This window comes from Anomalospiza imberbis, chromosome 3 (assembly GCF_031753505.1).
Source record: "Anomalospiza imberbis isolate Cuckoo-Finch-1a 21T00152 chromosome 3, ASM3175350v1, whole genome shotgun sequence".
NCBI lineage: Eukaryota > Metazoa > Chordata > Aves > Passeriformes > Viduidae > Anomalospiza > Anomalospiza imberbis.
The window spans coordinates 2,004,498-2,023,642 of record NC_089683.1 but is presented as its reverse complement, the minus strand read 5'-3'; the positions used below and the strand labels follow the sequence as shown (position 1 = coordinate 2,023,642).

The window sequence follows — 19,145 nt, the reverse complement described above, 5'->3', positions numbered from 1 at the left end:
CTGGGGATGTGGGGACACACCTGGAGACACCTGGGGACAGCTGGGGACACCTGGGGACAGCTGGGGACACACTGGGGGACAGTGGGGACCTGGGGACACACCTGGGGACACCTGGGGACACCTGGGGACATCTGGGACACACATGGGGACACACCTGGGGACACACCTGGGGACAGCTGGGGACACCTGGGGACACCTGGGGACACCTGGGGAACACCTGGGACACACCTGGGGACACACCTGGGGACACATCTGGGGACACCTGGGGACACCTGGGGACATCTGGGGGACACCTGAGGACACTCTGAGGTGACACAGGTGACACAGGTGGCACACAGGTGACACACAGGTGACACAGGTGTGTCCCCGTGGCAGGGGGGTGACACAGGTGACACACACGTGACACACAGGTGACACTCAGGTGACACCCAGGTGACACACAGGTGACACAGGTGACACAGGTGTGTCCCTGTGGCAGGGGGGTGACACAGGTGACCCAGGTGACACACAGGTGACACTCAGGTGACACAGGTGTGTCCCCATGGCAGGGGGGTGACACAGGTGACACAGGTGTGTCCCCGTGTCAGGGGGTGACACAGGTGACACACAGGTGACACAGGTGACACTCAGGTGACACAGGTGACACTCAGGTGACCATGTGACACTCAGGTGACACACAGGTGACACACAGGTGACACTCAGGTGACACAGGTGTGTCCCCGTGGCAGGGGGGGAAGCCGCAGGCGCAGGACGAGGTGGACGAGATCGAGGTGTACGGCAGCGAGGCGGCCTCGGGGACACAGCTGGCCACCTACTCCTTCGAGGTATGTCACTGTCACCTGTCACCTGTCACCTGTGTCACCTGTCTGTCACCTGTCACCTGTGTGTCACCCCAAGCTGGCCACCTACTCCTTCGAGGTATGTCACTGTCACCTGTCACCTGTCACCTGTCTGCCACCTGTGTCACCTCCCTGTCACCCCAACCTGGCCACCTACTCCTTCGAGGTATGTCACTGTCACCTGTGTGTGTCACCTCCCTGTCACCCCAACCTGGCCACCTACTCCTTCGAGGTATGTCACTGTCACCTGTCTGTCACCTGTGTCACCTCCCTGCCACCTGTGTGTCACCTGTCACCCCAACCTGGCCACCTACTCCTTCGAGGTGTGTCACTGTCACCTGTCTGTCACCTGTCTGTCACCTGTGTCACCTGTCTGTGTCACCTGTCACCTGTGTGTCACCTGTCTGTCACCTGTCACCTGTGTGTCACCCCAACCTGGCCACCTACTCCTTCGAGGTATGTCACTGTCACCCCCCCCCCCCCCCCCCCCCCCCCTGTCTGTCACCTGTGTCACCTCCCTGCCACCTGTGTGTCACCTGTCACCCCAACCTGGCCACCTACTCCTTCGAGGTGTGTCACTGTCACCTGTGTGTCACCTGTGTGTCACCTCCCTGTCACCCCAACCTGGCCACCTACTCCTTTGAGGTATGTCACTGTCACCTGTGTGTGTCACCTGTGTGTCACCTGTGTGTCACCTGTCACGCCAACCTGGCCACCTACTCCTTTGAGGTATGTCACTGTCACCTGTGTGTGTCGTCTGTCACCTGTGTGTCACCTGTGTGTCACCCCAACCTGGCCACCTACTCCTTCGAGGTATGTCACTGTCACCTGTGTGTCACCTGTGTGTCACCTGTGTCACCTGTGTGTCACCTCCCTGTCACCCCAACCTGGCCACCTACTCCTTCGAGGTATGTCACTGTCACCTGTGTGTGTCACCTGTCTGTCACCTGTCTGTCACCTGTGTGTCACCTGTCTGTCACCTGTGTGTCACCTGTGTGTGTCACCTCCCTGTCACCCCAACCTGGCCACCTACTCCTTCGAGGTATGTCACTGTCACCTGTCTGTCACCTGTGTGTGTCACCTGTGTGTCACCTGTGTGTCACCTGTCTGTCACCCCAACCTGGCCACCTACTCCTTCGAGGTATGTCACTGTCACCTGTGTGTGTCACCTGTGTGTCACCTGTGTGTCACCTGTGTGTCACCTCCCTGTCACCCCAACCTGGCCACCTACTCCTTCGAGGTATGTCACTGTCACCTGTGTGTGTCACCTGTGTGTGTCACCTGTCACCTGTGTGTCACCTGTGTGTCATCTGTGTCACCTCCCTGTCACCCCAACCTGGCCACCTACTCCTTCGAGGTATGTCACTGTCACCTGTGTGTGTTACCTGTCTGTGTCACCTGTCTGTCACCTGTGTCTGTCACCTGTCTGTGTCACCTGTGTCACCTCCCTGTCACCCCAACCTGGCCACCTACTCCTTCGAGGTATGTCACTGTCACCTGTCTGTCACCTGTCTGTGTCACCTGTCACCTGTGTGTCACCTCCCTGTCACCCCAACCTGGCCACCTACTCCTTTGAGGTATGTCACTGTCACCTGTGTGTGTCGTCTGTCACCTGTGTGTCACCTGTGTGTCACCCCAACCTGGCCACCTACTCCTTCGAGGTATGTCACTGTCACCTGTGTGTCACCTGTCTGTCACCTGTGTGTCACCTGTGTGTCACCTGTCTGTCACCTGTGTGTCACCTGTGTGTGTCACCTCCCTGTCACCCCAACCTGGCCACCTACTCCTTCGAGGTATGTCACTGTCACCTGTCTGTCACCTGTGTGTGTCACCTGTGTGTCACCTGTCTGTCACCCCAACCTGGCCACCTACTCCTTTGAGGTATGTCACTGTCACCTGTGTGTGTCGTCTGTCACCTGTCTGTCACCTGTGTGTCACCCCAACCTGGCCACCTACTCCTTCGAGGTATGTCACTGTCACCTGTGTGTCACCTGTGTGTCACCTGTGTGTCACCTGTCTGTCACCTGTCTGTCACCTGTGTCACCTGTGTGTCACCTCCCTGTCACCCCAACCTGGTCACCTACTCCTTCGAGGTATGTCACTGTCACCTGTGTGTCACCTGTGTGTCACCTGTGTGTGTCACCTGTGTCACCTCCCTGTCACCCCAACCTGGCCACCTACTCCTTCGAGGTATGTCACTGTCACCTGTCACCTGTGTCACCTGTGTCACCTGTCACCTGTGTCACCTCCCTGTCACCCCAACCTGGCCACCTACTCCTTCGAGGTATGTCACTGTCACCTGTGTGTCACCTGTCACCTGTGTGTCACCTGTCTATGTCACTGTCACCTGTGTGTCACCTGTGTGTCACCTGTCACCTGTGTGTCACCTGTCTATGTCACTGTCACCTGTGTGTCACCTGTGTGTCACCTGTGTCACCTGTGTGTCACCCCAACCTGGCCACCTACTCCTTTGAGGTATGTCACTGTCCGCTGTCTGTCACCTGTGTGTCACCTGTGTGTGTCACCTGTCTGTCACCTGTCTGTGTCACCCGTGTGTCACCTGTGTCACCTCTGTCACCTCTGTCACTTGTGTGTCACCTCCCTGTCACCTCAGTCACCTGTGTCACCCGTGTGTCACCTGTGTCACCCATGTGTCACCTGTGTGTCACCTGTGTCACCCGTGTGTCACCTCCCTGTCCCCTCTGTCACCTGTGTCACCTCTGTCCCCTCTGTCACCTCTGTCACCTGTGTGTCACCCGTGTGTCACCTCTGTCACCCGTGTGTCACCTCCCTGTCCCCTCTGTCACCTGTGGCACCTGTGTGTCACCTGTGTCACCTCTGTCACGTGTCTCTCGTGTGTCATCTCCCTGTCCACTCTGTCACCTGTGTCACCTGTGTGTCACCTCTGTCACTTGTGTGTCACCTCCCTGTCCCCTCTGTCACCAGTGTCACCTGTGTGTCACCTGTGTCACTCGTGTGTCATCTCCCTGTCCCCTGTCACCCATGTGTCACCTCCCTGTCCCCTCTGTCACCAGTGTCACCCATGTGTCACCCGTGTGTCACCCGTGTCACCCGTGTGTCACCTCCCTGTCCCCCCCGTCCCCGGCGTGACCCCGCGGTGACGCCGTGTCCCCGTGCCAGGTGTGTGACAGCATCCTCAACATCGGGCCCTGCGCCAACGCCGCCATGGGGGAGCCGGCCTTCCTGTCCGAGGAGGTGAGGGGCAAAACGGACCCAAAATCCCCAAAATTTACCCCAAAATTACCCCAAAATTACCCCAAAATTACCCCAAAATATACTCCAAAATTACCCCAAAATATACTCCAAAATTACCTCAAAATCCCCACAATTTACCCCAAAATTTACCCCAAAATTACCCCAAAATTACCCCAAACCCGGCCTTCCTGTCCGAGGAGGTGAGGGGCAAAACGGACCCAAAATCCCCAAAATTTACCCCAAAATTACCCCAAAATTACCCCAAAATTACCCCAAAATTACCCCAAAATTACCCCAAACCCGGCCTTCCTGTCCGAGGAGGTGAGGGGCAAAACGGACCCAAAATCCCCAAAATTTACCCCAAAATTACCCCAAAATTACCCCAAAATTACCCCAAACCCGGCCTTCCTGTCCGAGGAGGTGAGGGGCAAAACGGACCCAAAATCCCCAAAATTTACCCCAAAATTACCCCAAAATTTACCCCAAACCCGGCCTTCCTGTCCGAGGAGGTGAGGGGCAAAACGGACCCAAAATTACCCCAAAATTTACCCCAAAATTACCCCAAAATTACCCCAAAATGTACCCCAAAATTACCCCAAAATTACCCCAAAATTACCCCAAACCCGGCCTTCCTGTCCGAGGAGGTGAGGGGCAAAACGGACCCAAAATTACCCCAAAATTTACCCCAAAATTACCCCAAAATTACCCCAAAATTACCCCAAAATTACCCCAAAATTACCCCAAACCCGGCCTTCCTGTCCGAGGAGGTGAGGGGCAAAACGGACCCAAAATCCCCAAAATTTACCCCAAAATTACCCCAAAATTACCCCAAAATTACCCCAAACCCGGCCTTCCTGTCCGAGGAGGTGAGGGGCAAAACGGACCCAAAATCCCCAAAATTTACCCCAAAATTACCCCAAAATTACCCCAAAATTACCCCAAACCCGGCCTTCCTGTCCGAGGAGGTGAGGGGCAAAACGGACCCAAAATCCCCAAAATTTACCCCAAAATTACCCCAAAATTACCCCAGAATTACCCCAAAATCCTCAAAATTTACCCCAAAATTACCCCAAAATTTACCCCAAACCTGACCCCAAACCTGACCCCAAATGACCCCAAATGACCCCAAACCTGACCCCGCACCTGACCCCAAATGACCCCAAAGCTGACCCCAAATGACCCCAAATGACCCCACACCTGACCCCAAATGACCCCAAATGACCCCAAAGCTGACCTCAAAGCTGACCCCAAATGACCCCAAAGCTGACCCCAAAGCTGACCCCAAATGACCCCAAATGACCCCAAATGACCCCAAAGCTGACCCCAAATGACCCCAAATGACCCCAAAGCTGACCCCAAATGACCCCAAATGACCCCAAATGACCCCAAAGCTGACCCCAAATGACCCCAAAGCTGACCCCAAATGACCCCAAATGACCCCAAACCTGACCCCAAATGACCCCAAAGCTGACCCCAAATGACCCCAAATGACCCCAAAGCTGACCCCAAATGACCCCAAATGACCCCAAAGCTGACCCCAAATGACCCCAAATGACCCCAAATGACCCCAAACCTGACCCCAAATGACCCCAAAGCTGACCCCAAATGACCCCAAATGACCCCAAACCTGACCCCAAATGACCCCAAATGACCCCAAACCTGACCCCAAATGACCCCAAAGCTGACCCCAAATGACCCCAAAGCTGACCCCAAATGACCCCAAATGACCCCAAATGACCCCAAAGCTGACCCCAAATGACCCCAAAGCTGACCCCAAATGACCCCAAATGACCCCAAATGACCCCAAATGACCCCAAACCTGACCCCAAATGACCCCAAAGCTGACCCCAAATGACCCCAAATGACCCCAAAGCTGACCCCAAATGACCCCAAATGACCCCAAAGCTGACCCCAAATGACCCCAAAGCTGACCCCAAATGACCCCAAATGACCCCAAAGCTGACCCCAAATGACCCCAAAGCTGACCCCAAATGACCCCAAATGACCCCAAAGCTGACCCCAAATGACCCCAAATGACCCCAAATGACCCCAAATGACCCCAAAGCTGACCCCAAATGACCCCAAATGACCCCAAAGCTGACCCCAAATGACCCCAAAGCTGACCCCAAGTGACCCCAAATGACCCCAAATGACCCCAAATGACCCCAAAGCTGACCCCAAATGACCCCAAATGACCCCAAAGCTGACCCCAAATGACCCCAAATGACCCCAAATGACCCCAAATGACCCCAAATGACCCCAAAGCTGACCCCAAATGACCCCAAAGCTGACCCCAAAGCTGACCCCAAATGACCCCAAAGCTGACCCCAAATGACCCCAAATGACCCCAAAGCTGACCCCAAATGACCCCAAATGACCCCAAAGCTGACCCCAAATGACCCCAAATGACCCCAAATGACCCCAAATGACCCCAAATGACCCCAAAGCTGACCCCAAAGCTGACCCCAAATGACCCCAAATGACCCCAAACCTGACCCCAAATGACCCCAAATGACCCCAAATGACCCCAAAGCTGACCCCACACCTGACCCCAAATGACCCCAAATGACCCCAAACCTGACCCCAAATGACCCCAAAGCTGACCCCAAATGACCCCAAATGACCCCAAAGCTGACCCCAAATGACCCCAAACCTGACCCCAAATGACCCCAAATGACCCCAAACCTGACCCCAAATGACCCCAAATGACCCCAAAGCTGACCCCAAATGACCCCAAATGACCCCAAATGACCCCAAAGCTGACCCCAAATGACCCCAAATGACCCCAAACCTGACCCCAAATGACCCCAAATGACCCCAAAGCTGACCCCAAAGCTGACCCCAAATGACCCCAAATGACCCCAAAGCTGACCCCAAATGACCCCAAATGACCCCAAATGACCCCAAAGCTGACCCCAAACGACCCCAAATGACCCCAAAGCTGACCCCAAACCTGACCCCAAATGACCCCAAACGACCCCAAATGACCCCAAAGCTGACCCCAAATGACCCCAAAGCTGACCCCAAATGACCCCAAATGACCCCAAAGCTGACCCCAAATGACCCCAAATGACCCCAAAGCTGACCCCAAATGACCCCAAACCTGACCCCAAATGACCCCAAACCTGACCCCAAATGACCCCAAATGACCCCAAACCTGACCCCAAATGACCCCAAATGACCCCAAAGCTGACCCCAAAGCTGACCCCAAATGACCCCAAATGACCCCAAATGACCCCAAAGCTGACCCCAAATGACCCCAAATGACCCCAAATTACCCCACACCTGACCCCAAATGACCCCAAAGCTGACCCCAAATGACCCCAAATGACCCCAAAGCTGACCCCAAATGACCCCAAAGCTGACCCCAAATGACCCCAAATGACCCCAAATGACCCCAAAGCTGACCCCAAATGACCCCAAATGACCCCAAAGCTGACCCCAAATGACCCCAAAGCTGACCCCAAATGACCCCAAATGACCCCAAATGACCCCAAATGACCCCAAACGACCCCAAATGACCCCAAACCTGACCCCAAATGACCCCAAACCTGACCCCAAATGACCCCAAATGACCCCAAACCTGACCCCAAATGACCCCAAATGACCCCAAAGCTGACCCCAAATGACCCCAAATGACCCCAAAGCTGACCCCAAATGACCCCAAAGCTGACCCCAAATGACCCCAAATGACCCCAAATGACCCCAAAGCTGACCCCAAATGACCCCAAATGACCCCAAAGCTGACCCCAAATGACCCCAAATGACCCCAAATGACCCCAAATGACCCCAAACCTGACCCCAAATGACCCCAAAGCTGACCCCAAATGACCCCAAATGACCCCACACCTGACCCCAAATGACCCCAAATGACCCCAAATGACCCCAAATGACTCCAAAGCTGACCCCAAATCTGACCCCAAATGACCCCAAATGACCCCAAATGACCCCAAAGCTGACCCCAAAGCTGACCCCAAATGACCCCAAATGACCCCAAATGACCCCAAACCTGACCCCAAATGACCCCAAACCTGACCCCAAATGACCCCAAATGACCCCAAACCTGACCCCAAATGACCCCAAATGACCCCAAATGACCCCAAAGCTGACCCCAAAGCTGACCCCAAATGACCCCAAATGACCCCAAATGACCCCAAATGACCCCAAAGCTGACCCCAAATGACCCCAAATGACCCCAAAGCTGACCCCAAATGACCCCAAATGACCCCAAATGACCCCAAATGACCCCAAACCTGACCCCAAAGCTGACCCCAAACCTGACCCCAAACCTGACCCCAAATGACCCCAAATGACCCCAAAGCTGACCCCACACCTGACCCCAAATGACCCCAAACGACCCCAAATGACCCCAAAGCTGACCCCAAATGACCCCAAATGACCCCAAATGACCCCACACCTGACCCCAATTGACCCCAAATGACCCCAAATGACCCCAAAGCTGACCCCACACCTGACCCCAAATGACCCCAAACCTGACCCCAAATGACCCCAAAGCTGACCCCAAATGACCCCAAATGACCCCAAATGACCCCACACCTGACCCCAAATGACCCCAAATGACCCCAAATGACCCCAAAGCTGACCCCAAATGACCCCAAATGACCCCAAAGCTGACCCCAAATGACCCCAAATGACCCCAAATGACCCCAAAGCTGTCCCCAAATGACCCCACACCTGACCCCAAATGACCCCAAATGACCCCAAATGACCCCAAAGCTGACCCCAAATGACCCCAAATGACCCCAAAGCTGACCCCAAAGCTGACCCCAAATGACCCCAAAGCTGACCCCAAAGCTGACCCCAAATGACCCCAAATGACCCCAAATGACCCCAAAGCTGACCTCAAAGCTGACCCCAAATGACCCCAAAGCTGACCCCAAATGACCCCAAATGACCCCAAATGACCCCAAAGCTGACCCCAAAGCTGACCCCAAATGACCCCAAATGACCCCAAATGACCCCAAAGCTGACCCCAAATGACCCCAAACCTGACCCCAAATGACCCCAAATGACCCCAAATGACCCCAAATGACCCCAAAGCTGACCCCGCTGTCTCTGCAGTTCCAGAACAGCCCCGAGCCCGACCTGGAGATCGTCCTGTGCTCGGGGTACGGCAAGAACGGGGCGCTGACCGTGCTGCAGGTACCCCAAAAACCCCAAAAACCACCCCAAAAACCATCCCTGGGACCCCAAAAACATCCCAAAAACATCCCCGGGACCCCAAAAACCACCCCAAAATGATCCCTGGGACCCCAAAATCCCCATAACCCCAAAGCCTCCCTGTGCTCGGGGTACGGCAAGAACGGGGCGCTGACCGTGCTGCAGGTACCCCAAAACCCCAAAAACACCCCAAAAACCATCCCTGGGACCCCCAAAACACCCCTGGGACCCCAAAATCACCCCAAAAACATCCCAAAAACACCCCAAAAACATCCCTGGGACCCCAAAAACCACCCCAAAAACACCCCTGGGACCCCAAAATCCCCATAACCCCAAAGCCTCCCTGTGCTCGGGGTACGGCAAGAACGGGGCGCTGACTGTGCTGTAGGTATCCCAAAACCCCAAAAACACCCCAAAAACACCCCAAAAACACCCCTGGGACCAAAAACCACCCCAAAATCATCCCTGGGACCCCAAAAACATCCCTGGGACCCCAAAACCACCCCTGGGACCCCAAAACCACCCCAAAAACAACCCTGGGACCCCAAAATCCCCATAACCCCAAAGCCTCCCTGTGCTCGGGGTACGGCAAGAACGGGGCGCTGACTGTGCTGTAGGTATCCCAAAAACACCCCAAAAACACCCCAAAAACACCCCTGGGACCCTAAAAACAACCCTGGGACCCCAATAACCACCCCAAAATCAGCCCTGGGACCCCAAAACCACCCCTGGGACCCCAAAAACCACCCCAAAACCACCCTAAAACCACCCCAGAAACACCCCAAAACCACCCCTGCACCCCACAAACCCCAAATCCCCCCGAACCCCCAAACCCCAGGCCCAGCCCCCGCACTGCCCAGTCCCCCCCGAACCCCAAAACCCCAAACCCCCCCTGAACCTCAAATCCTCCTGAACCCCAAATTCCCCCCGAACCCCAAAACCCCAAACCCCCCTTAACCCCAAATCCCCCTGAACCCCAAATCCCCCCGAACCCCAAATCCCCCCTGAACCCCAAAACCTCCAACCCTTCCTGAATCCCAAACCCCCCCTGAACCCCAAATCCCCCCTGAACACCCAAACCCCAAATCCCCCCCGAACCCCAAATCCCCCCTGAACCCCCAAACCCCAAATCCCCCCTGAACCCCCAAACCCCAAATCCCCCCCGAACCCCAACGCCCTCCTGAACCCCAAATCCCCCCCTGAACCCCAAAACCCCAAATCCCCCCGAACCCCAAATCCCCCCCTGAACCCCAAACCCCCCCTGAACCCCAAATCCCCCCCGAACCCCCAAACCCCCCTGAACCCTAAATCCCCCTGAACCCCAAATCCCCCCGAACCCCAAATCCCCCCTGAACCCCAAAACCTCCAACCCTTCCTGAACCCCAAACCCCCCCTGAACCCCAAATCCCCCCGAACCCCAAATCCCCCCTGAACCCCAAAACCTCCAACCCCCCCTGAACTCCAAATCCCCCCTGAACCCCAAAACCCCAAATCCCCCCTGAACCCCAAATCCCCCCTGAACCCCAAATCCCCCCCGAACCCCAACGCCCTCCGGAACCCCAAATCCCCCCCTGAACCCCAAAACCCCAAATCCCCCCGAACCCCAAATCCCCCCGAACCCCAAAACCCCAAATCCCCCCCGAAACCCAAATCCCCCCTGAACCCCAAAACCTCAACCCCCCCTGAACTCCAAATCCCCCCTGAACCCCAAAACCCCAAATCCCCCCTGAACCCCAAATCCCCCCTGAACCCCAAATCCCCCCCGAACCCCCCTGAACCCCAAATCCCCCTGAACCCCAAATCCCCCCGAACCCCAAATCCCCCCTGAACCCCAAAACCCCAAACCCCCCTGAACCCCAAATCCCCCCTGAACCCCAAACCCCCCTGAACCCCAAAACCTCCAACCCTTCCTGAACCCCAAACCCCCCCTGAACCCCAAATCCCCCCTGAACCCCCAAACCCCAAATCCCCCCCGAACCCCAAATCCCCCCTGAACCCCAAAACCCCAAATCCCCCCCGAACCCCAAATCCCCCCTGAACCCCAAATCCCCCCTGAACCCCCAAACCCTAAATCCCCCCCGAACCCCAACGCCCTCCTGAACCCCAAATCCCCCCCTGAACCCCAAAACCCCAAATCCCCCCGAACCCCAAATCCCCCCCTGAACGCCAAACCCCCCCTGAACCCCAAATCCCCCCCGAACCCCAAAACCTCAAACCCCCCCTGAACCCCAAATCCCCCCGAACCCCAAAACCCAAAATCCCTACTGAACCCCAAATCCCTCCTGAACCCCAAAACCCCAGGCCCAACTCCCGCACCGCCCAGAGCCCCCTAAACCCCAAATCCCCCCGAACCCCAAAACCCCCCGAACCCCAAAACCCCAAACCCCCCTGAGCCCCAAATCCCCCAAACCCCAAATCCCCCCAAACCCCAAATCCCCCCTGAACCCCAAATCCCCCCTGAACCCCAAAACCTCAAACCCCCCCTGAACCCCAAATCCCCCGTTGAACCCCAAATCCCCCCCGAACCCCAAAACCCCCCGAACCCCAAATCCCCCCTGAACCCCAAAACCTCCAACCCTTCCTGAACCCCAAACCCCCCCTGAACCCCAAATCCCCCCGAACCCCAAATCCCCCCGAACCTCAAATCCACCCCCGAACCCCAAATCCACCCCTAAACCCCAAATCCCCCCTGAACCCCAAAACCCCAAATCCCCCCTTAAACCCAAATCCCCCCCTGAACCCCAAATCCGTCCCAAACCCCAAAACCCCAACCCCCCCGAACCCCAACCCCCCCCTGAACCCCAAATCCCCCCGAACCCCAAAACCCCAGGCACCGCCCAGTCCCCCCGCGGGAGGTTCCCGGGGGGCCGACCCCGGTGCCAGAGCAGAGCTGGGGTGAACCAGGGTGACCCCAAAGCCTGGGGAGCACCTGTACCCCCCAGGGACACCCCAAAAACCCCATGGGTACCCCAAAACCCGCCTGTAATCCCAGGGACACCCCAAAAATCCCTGGGGTACCCCAAAACCCGCCTGTACCCCCAAAAATCCATGGGACACCCCAAAACCCGCCTGTACCCCCAAAAATCCATGGGGTACCCCAAAACCCGCCTGTACCCCCAAAAATCCATGGGACACCCCAAAACCCGCCTGTACCCCCAAAAATCCCATGGGTACCCCAAAACCCGCCTGTACCCCCAAAAATCCATGGGGTACCCCAAAACCCGCCTGTACCCCCAAAAATCCATGGGACACCCCAAAACCCGCCTGTACCCCCAAAAATCCATGGGGTACCCCAAAACCCGCCTGTACCCCCAAAAATCCCTGGGGTACCCCAAAACCCGCCTGTACCCCCAAAAATCCCTGGGGTACCCCAAAACCCGCCTGTACCCCCAAAAATCCATGGGGTACCCCAAAACCCGCCTGTACCCCCAAAAATCCATGGGGTACCCCAAAACCCGCCTGTACCCCCAAAAATCCATGGGGTACCCCAAAACCCGCCTGTACCCCCAAAAATCCCAGGGACACCCCAAAACCCGCCTGTACCCCCAAAAATCCATGGGGTACCCCAAAACCCGCCTGTACCCCCAAAAATCCCTGGGGTACCCCAAAACCTGCCTGTACCCCCAGGGACAGCCCAAAAATCCCTGGGGTACCCCAAAACCCGCCTGTACTCCCAGGGACACCCCAAAAATCCCAGGGACACCCCAAAACCCGCCTGTACCCCCAAAAATCCATGGGGTACCCCAAAACCCGCCTGTACCCCCAAAAATCCCTGGGGTACCCCAAAACCCGCCTGTACCCCCAAAAATCCCTGGGGTACCCCAAAACCCGCCTGTACCCCCAAAAATCCATGGGGTACCCCAAAACCCGCCTGTACCCCCAAAAATCCATGGGGTACCCCACAACCCGCCTGTACCCCCAGGGACACCCCAAAAATCCCTTGACCGTGTCCCTGTCCCTGTCCCCTCGGTGTCCCCTGACCGTGTCCCTGTCCCCTCGGTGTCCCCTCGGTGTCCCCTGGCGGTGTCCCTGTCCCTGTCCCCATCGGTGTCCCTGTCCCCTCGGTGTCCCCTCGGTGTCCCCTCGGTGTCCCTGTCCCCTTGGTGTCCCCTCGGTGTCCCCTGGCGGTGTCCCTGTCCCTGTCCCCTTGGTGTCCCCTGACCCTGACCGTGTCCCCTCAGTGTCCCCTCTCCCTGTCCCCTCGGTGTCCCCTGACCCTGACCGTGTCCCCTGACCGCTGTCCCCATCGGTGTCCCCATCAGTGTCCCCTGTCCCCTCGGTGTCCCTGTCCCCTCGGTGTCCCCTCCGTGTCCCCTCGGTGTCCCCTGAGGGTGTCCCTGTCCCTGTCCCCATCGGTGTCCCCTGACCCTGTCCCTGTCCCCTCGGTGTCCCCTCTCCCTGTCCCCTCGGTGTCCCCTGTCCCTGTCCCCATCAGTGTCCCCTGACCATGTCCCTGTTCCTGTCCCCTCGGTGTCCCCTGTCCCCTTGGTGTCCCCTGACCCTGTCCCTGTCCCCTCAGTGTCCCCTCTCCCTGTCCCCTCGGTGTCCCCTCGGTGTCCCCTCGGTGTCCCCTGATGGTGTCCCTGTCCCCATTGGTGTCCCCTGACCCTGTCCCTGTCCCCTCGGTGTCCCCTGACGGTGTCCCTTTCCCCATCGGTGTCCCCTGACCCTGTCCCTGTCCCCTCGGTGTCCCTGTCCCCTTGGTGTCCCCTCGGTGTCCCCTGACGGTGTCCCTGTCCCTGTCCCCATCGGTGTCCCCTGACGGTGTCCCTGTCCCTGTCCCCTCGGTGTCCTCTGTCCCTGTCCCTGTCCCCTCGGTGTCCCCTGACGGTGTCCCTGTCCCCAGCGCAGCATCCGGCCGCAGGTGGTGACCACGTTCGAGCTGCCCGGCTGTTACGACATGTGGACGGTCACCGCGCCCCCCCCGCGGGAACAGGTGGGTCCCCGTGTCACCCCCTGTGTCACCGTGTCACCCCCTGTGTCACCGTGTCACCCCTGTGTCACCCCCTGTGTCACCCCCTGTGTCACCCCCTGTGTCCCTGTGTCACCCCTGTGTCACCGTGTCACCCCCTGTGTCACCCCCCGTGTCACCCCGTGTCCCCGTGTCACCCCGTGTCCCCATGTCACCCCTATGTCACCGTGTCACCCCTGTGTCACCGTGTCACCCCGTCTCCCCGTGTCACCCCGTGTCACCGTGTCCCCATGTCACCCCCCCTGTGTCACCCCATGTCCCTGTGTCACCCCCTGTGTCACCTGCTGTCATCCCCTGTGTCACCGTGTCCCCATGTCACCCTCTGTGTCACCGTGTCACCATGTCACCCTTCCTGTGGCACCCTCTGTGTCACCGTGTCCCCATGTCACCCCGTGTCCCCGTGTCACCATTTGTGTCACTGTGTCCCCGTGTCACCCCGTGTCACCCCCTGTGTCACCATGTCCCCATGTCACCCCCCCGTGTCACCCCATGTCCCCATGTCACCCCGTGTCCCTGTGTCACCCCCTGTGTCCCCGTGTCCCCGTGTCACCCCCGTGTCACCCCGTGTCCCCGTGTCACCCCCTGTGTTACCATGTCCCCATGTCACCCCCCCTGTGTCACCTGTGTCCCCGTGTCACCCTGTGTCACTGTGTCTCCCCCATGTCACCCCCGTGTCACTGTGTCCCCATGTCACCCTTCCTGTGTCGCCGTGTCCTTGTGTCACCCCCCCGTGTCACCCCCGTGTCACCATGTCACCCCCCCGTGTCGCAATGTCCCCATGTCACCTCCGTGTCACCATGTCCCCATGTCACCCACTGTGTCACCGTGTCCTTGTGTCACCCCCCTGTGTCACCCCTGTGTCACCATGTCACCCCCTCTGTCCCCATGTCCCCATGTCACCCTTCCTGTGTCACCTGTGTCACTATGTCACCCTGTGTCACTGTGTCACCCCCGACACCCCGTGTCACCCCCCTTTGTCACCATGTCCCCATGTCACCCCCCTGTGTCACCCCCGTGTCACCTGTGTCCTCGTGTCACCCCCCTGTGTCACCATGTCCCTGTGTCACCCCCCCTGTGTCACCCCTGTGTTACCATGTCCCCATGTCACCCCCCCTGTGTCACCTGTGTTCCCGTGTCACCCTGTGTCACTGTGTCACCATGTCACCCCTGTGTCACTGTGTCCCCATGTCACCCACTGTGTCACCGTGTCCTTGTGTCACCCCCCTGTGTCACCCCTGTGTCACCACGTCACCCCCTCTGTCCCCATGTCCCCATGTCACCCTTCCTGTGTCACCTGTGTCACCATGTCACCCTGTGTCACTGTGTCACCCCCGTGTCACCCCCCTGTGTCACCATGTCTGTGTCATCCCCCTGTGTCACCTGTGTCACCTGTGTCCCCGTGTCACCCCCCTGTGTCACCATGTCCCTGTGTCACCCCCCTGTGTCACCCATGTCCCTGTGTCACCCCGTGTCCCCCCCGTGTCACCTGTGTCCCTGTGTCACCCCCCTGTGTCACCTGTGTCCCCATGTCACCCTGTGTCACCATGTCCCTGTGTCACCCCGTGCCACCCCCGTGTCACCTGTGTCCCTGTGTCACTGTGTCACCCCCGTGTCACCCCCGTGTCACCATGTCACCCCCCGTGTCGCAATGTCCCCATGTCACCCTTCCTGTGTCACCGGGTCCCCATGTCACCCACTGTGTCACCCCCCCGTGTCACCGTGTCCTTGTGTCACCCCCCTGTGTCACCCCTGTGTCACCACGTCACCCCCCTCTGTCCCCATGTCCCCATGTCACCCTTCCTGTGTCACCTGTGTCACTATGTCACCCTGTGTCACTGTGTCACCCCCCGACACCCCGTGTCACCCCCCTTTGTCACCATGTCCCCATGTCACCCCCCTGTGTCACCCCCGTGTCACCTGTGTCCTCGTGTCACCCCCCTTTGTCACCATGTCCCCATGTCACCCCCCTGTGTCACCCCCGTGTCACCTGTGTCCTCGTGTCACCCCCCTGTGTCACCATGTCCCTGTGTCACCCCCCCTGTGTCACCCCTGTGTCACCTGTGTCCCCGTGTCACCCCCCTGTGTCACCATGTCTGTGTCATCCCCCTGTGTCACCTGTGTCACCTGTGTCACCTGTGTCCCCGTGTCACCCCCCTGTCACCATGTCCCTGTGTCACCCCGTGTCACCCCCATGTCACCTGTGTCCCTGTGTCACCCCCCTGTGTCACCTGTGTCCCCATGTCACCCGTGTCACCATGTCCCTGTGTCACCCCCCTGTGTCACCATGTCCCTGTGTCACCCCCCTGTGTCACCCATGTCCCTGTGTCACCCCGTGTCACCTGTGTCCCCATGTCACCTGTGTCACCATGTCCCTGTGTCACCCCGTGTCACCCCCGTGTCACCTGTGTCCCTGTGTCACCCCCTGTGTCACCATGTCCCTGTGTCACCCCCCTGTGTCACCATGTCCCTGTGTCACCCTGTGTCACCCCCGTGTCACCTGTGTCCCTGTGTCACCCCGTGTCACCATGTCCCTGTGTCACGCCCTTGTGTCACCCATGTCCCCGTGTCACCCTTCCTGTGTCACTCCCGTGTCACCGTGTCCCCTGTCACCCCCATGTCACCCCCATGTCACTGTGCCCGTCACCCCGTGTCACCGTGTCCCCGTGTCACCCAGTGTTATCTGTGTCCCTGTGTCACCCTCACTGTGTCACTGTGTCCCCATGTCACCTTCCTGTGTCACCTGTCACCATGTCACCCCGTGTCACCCCCGTGTCCCTTGTGTCCCCGTGTCACCCCCGTGTCACCCCCGTGTCACCCCCGTGTCACCTGTGTCCCCGTGTCACCCCCGTGTCCCCAATACCCTACCTGTATCACCTGTGTCACTTGTGCCATGTGTCCCTGTGTCACCCCCGTGTCACCTGTGTCACCATGTCACCCTCCCTGTGTCCCTGTGTCACCCCCGTGTCACCCCCGTGTCACCCCGTGTCACCTGTGTCCCCGTGTCACCCCCCGTGTCCCCAATACCCTACCTGTATCACCTGTGTCACTTGTGCCATGTGTCCCCGTGTCACCCCTGTGTCACCTGTGTCACCATGTCACCCTCCCTGTGTCCCTGTGTCACCCCCCGTGTCACCCCCGTGTCACCCCGTGTCACCTGTGTCCCTGTGTCACCCCCGTGTCACCTGTGTCACCATGTCACCCTCCCTGTGTCCCTGTGTCACCCCCGTGTCACCCCCGTGTCACCCCGTGTCACCTGTGTCCCCGTGTCACCCCCCGTGTCCCCAATACCCTACCTGTATCACCTGTGTCACTTGTGCCATGTGTCCCTGTGTCACCCCCGTGTCACCTGTGTCACCCCCGTGTCACCTGTGTCCCCGTGTCACCCCCGTGTCACCCCCCTGTCACCTGTGTCCCTGTGTCACCCCCGTGTCACCTGTGTCACCACGTCACCCTCCCTGTGTCCCCGTGTCACCCCGTGTCACCCCCGTGTCACCTGTGTCCCTGTGTCACCCCCATGTCACCTGTGTCACCATGTCACCCTCCCTGTGTCCCCGTGTCACCCCCATGTCACCCCGTGTCACCTGTGTCCCTGTGTCACCCCCATGTCACCTGTGTCACCATGTCACCCTCCCTGTGTCCCCGTGTCACCCCGTGTCACCCCTGTGTCACCTGTGTCCCTGTGTCCCTGTGTCACCCCCGTGTCCCCAATACCCTACCTGTATCACCTGTGTCACTTGTGCCATGTGTCCCCGTGTCACCCCCGTGTCACCCCGTGTCACCTGTGTCCCTGTGTCACCCCCCGTGTCACCTGTGTCACCACGTCACGCTCCCTGTGTCCCCGTGTCACCCCCGTGTCACCCCCGTGTCACCTGTGTCCCTGTGTCACCCCCGTGTCACCTGTGTCACCACGGCACCCTCCCTGTGTCCCCGTGTCACCCCCGTGTCCCCTCATGCCCCTGTATCACCCTCACCGTGTCCCCATCTGTGTCCCCATGTCACCCTCCCTGTCCCTGTGTCCTCCCCTCATGTCACCGTGTCACCCTCCCCGTGTCCCCATGTCCCTGCCATCCCTGTGTCCCCTCGTGTCCCCTGTCTGTGACCCCCATCCCTGTGTCCCCACGTGTCCCCGTGTCCTCTCGTGTGTCCCTGCCTCCCTCCCCTTGTCCCCTGTCCCCCCATGTCCTTCTGTCCCCTCTGTCCTTGTCCCCCTGACCCTGTGTCCCCGTGTCCCCCATCTCCATGTCACGCCATCCCGGTGTCCCTCCTCTGTGTCCCCGTGTCCCCTCTTTGTGACCCGCCAGGTCCCTGTGTCCCCCCCTGTCCCCTCCATGTCCCCCTGTCCCCTCCATGTCCCTCTGTCCCCTCCATGTCCCCCTGTCCCCATGTCACACCATCTTTGTGTCCCCATCTCCGTGTCCCTGTGTCCTCCATGTCCTCTCATCCCGTGTCCCCCTGTCCCCTCCATGTCCCCCTGTCCCCTCCATGTCCCCCTGTCCCCTCCATGTCCCCTGTCCCCATGTCACACCATCCCTGTGTCCCCATCTCCGTGTCCCTGTGTCCTCCATGTCCTCTCATCCCATGTCCCCCTGTCCCCTCCCTGTCCCCCGTCCCCAAGTCACACCATCCTTGTGTCCCCATCTCCATGTCCCTGTGTCCCCTCCATGTCGTCTCATCCCATGTCCCCTCCATGTCCCCCTGTCCCCTCCATGTCCCCTGTCCCCATGTCACACCATCCCTGTGTCCCCATCTCCGTGTCCCTGTGTCCCCCCGTGTCCTCTCATCCCGTGTCCCCCTGTCCCCTCCATGTCCCCCTGTCCCCTCCGTGTCCCCCTGTCCCCATGTCACGCCATCCTTGTGTCCCCATCTCCGTGTCCCTGTGTCCCCCCGTGTCCTCTCATCCCGTGTCTCCCTGTCCCCCTGTCCCCATGTCACACCAT

General features: G+C 58.9%; 1 protein-coding gene across 1 annotated transcript in view; it reads left to right on the top strand.

Annotated features, from left to right (window-relative positions):
* Positions 1-19,145, top strand: part of LOC137471958 (cleavage and polyadenylation specificity factor subunit 1-like) — a 57,938-nt gene that overhangs the window by 520 nt on the left and 38,273 nt on the right. Inside the window, 4 exon segments of the mRNA XM_068186666.1 lie at positions 712-824; positions 3,981-4,055; positions 9,138-9,218; positions 14,083-14,172. Coding sequence (XP_068042767.1) covers positions 712-824; positions 3,981-4,055; positions 9,138-9,218; positions 14,083-14,172 — 359 coding nt within the window.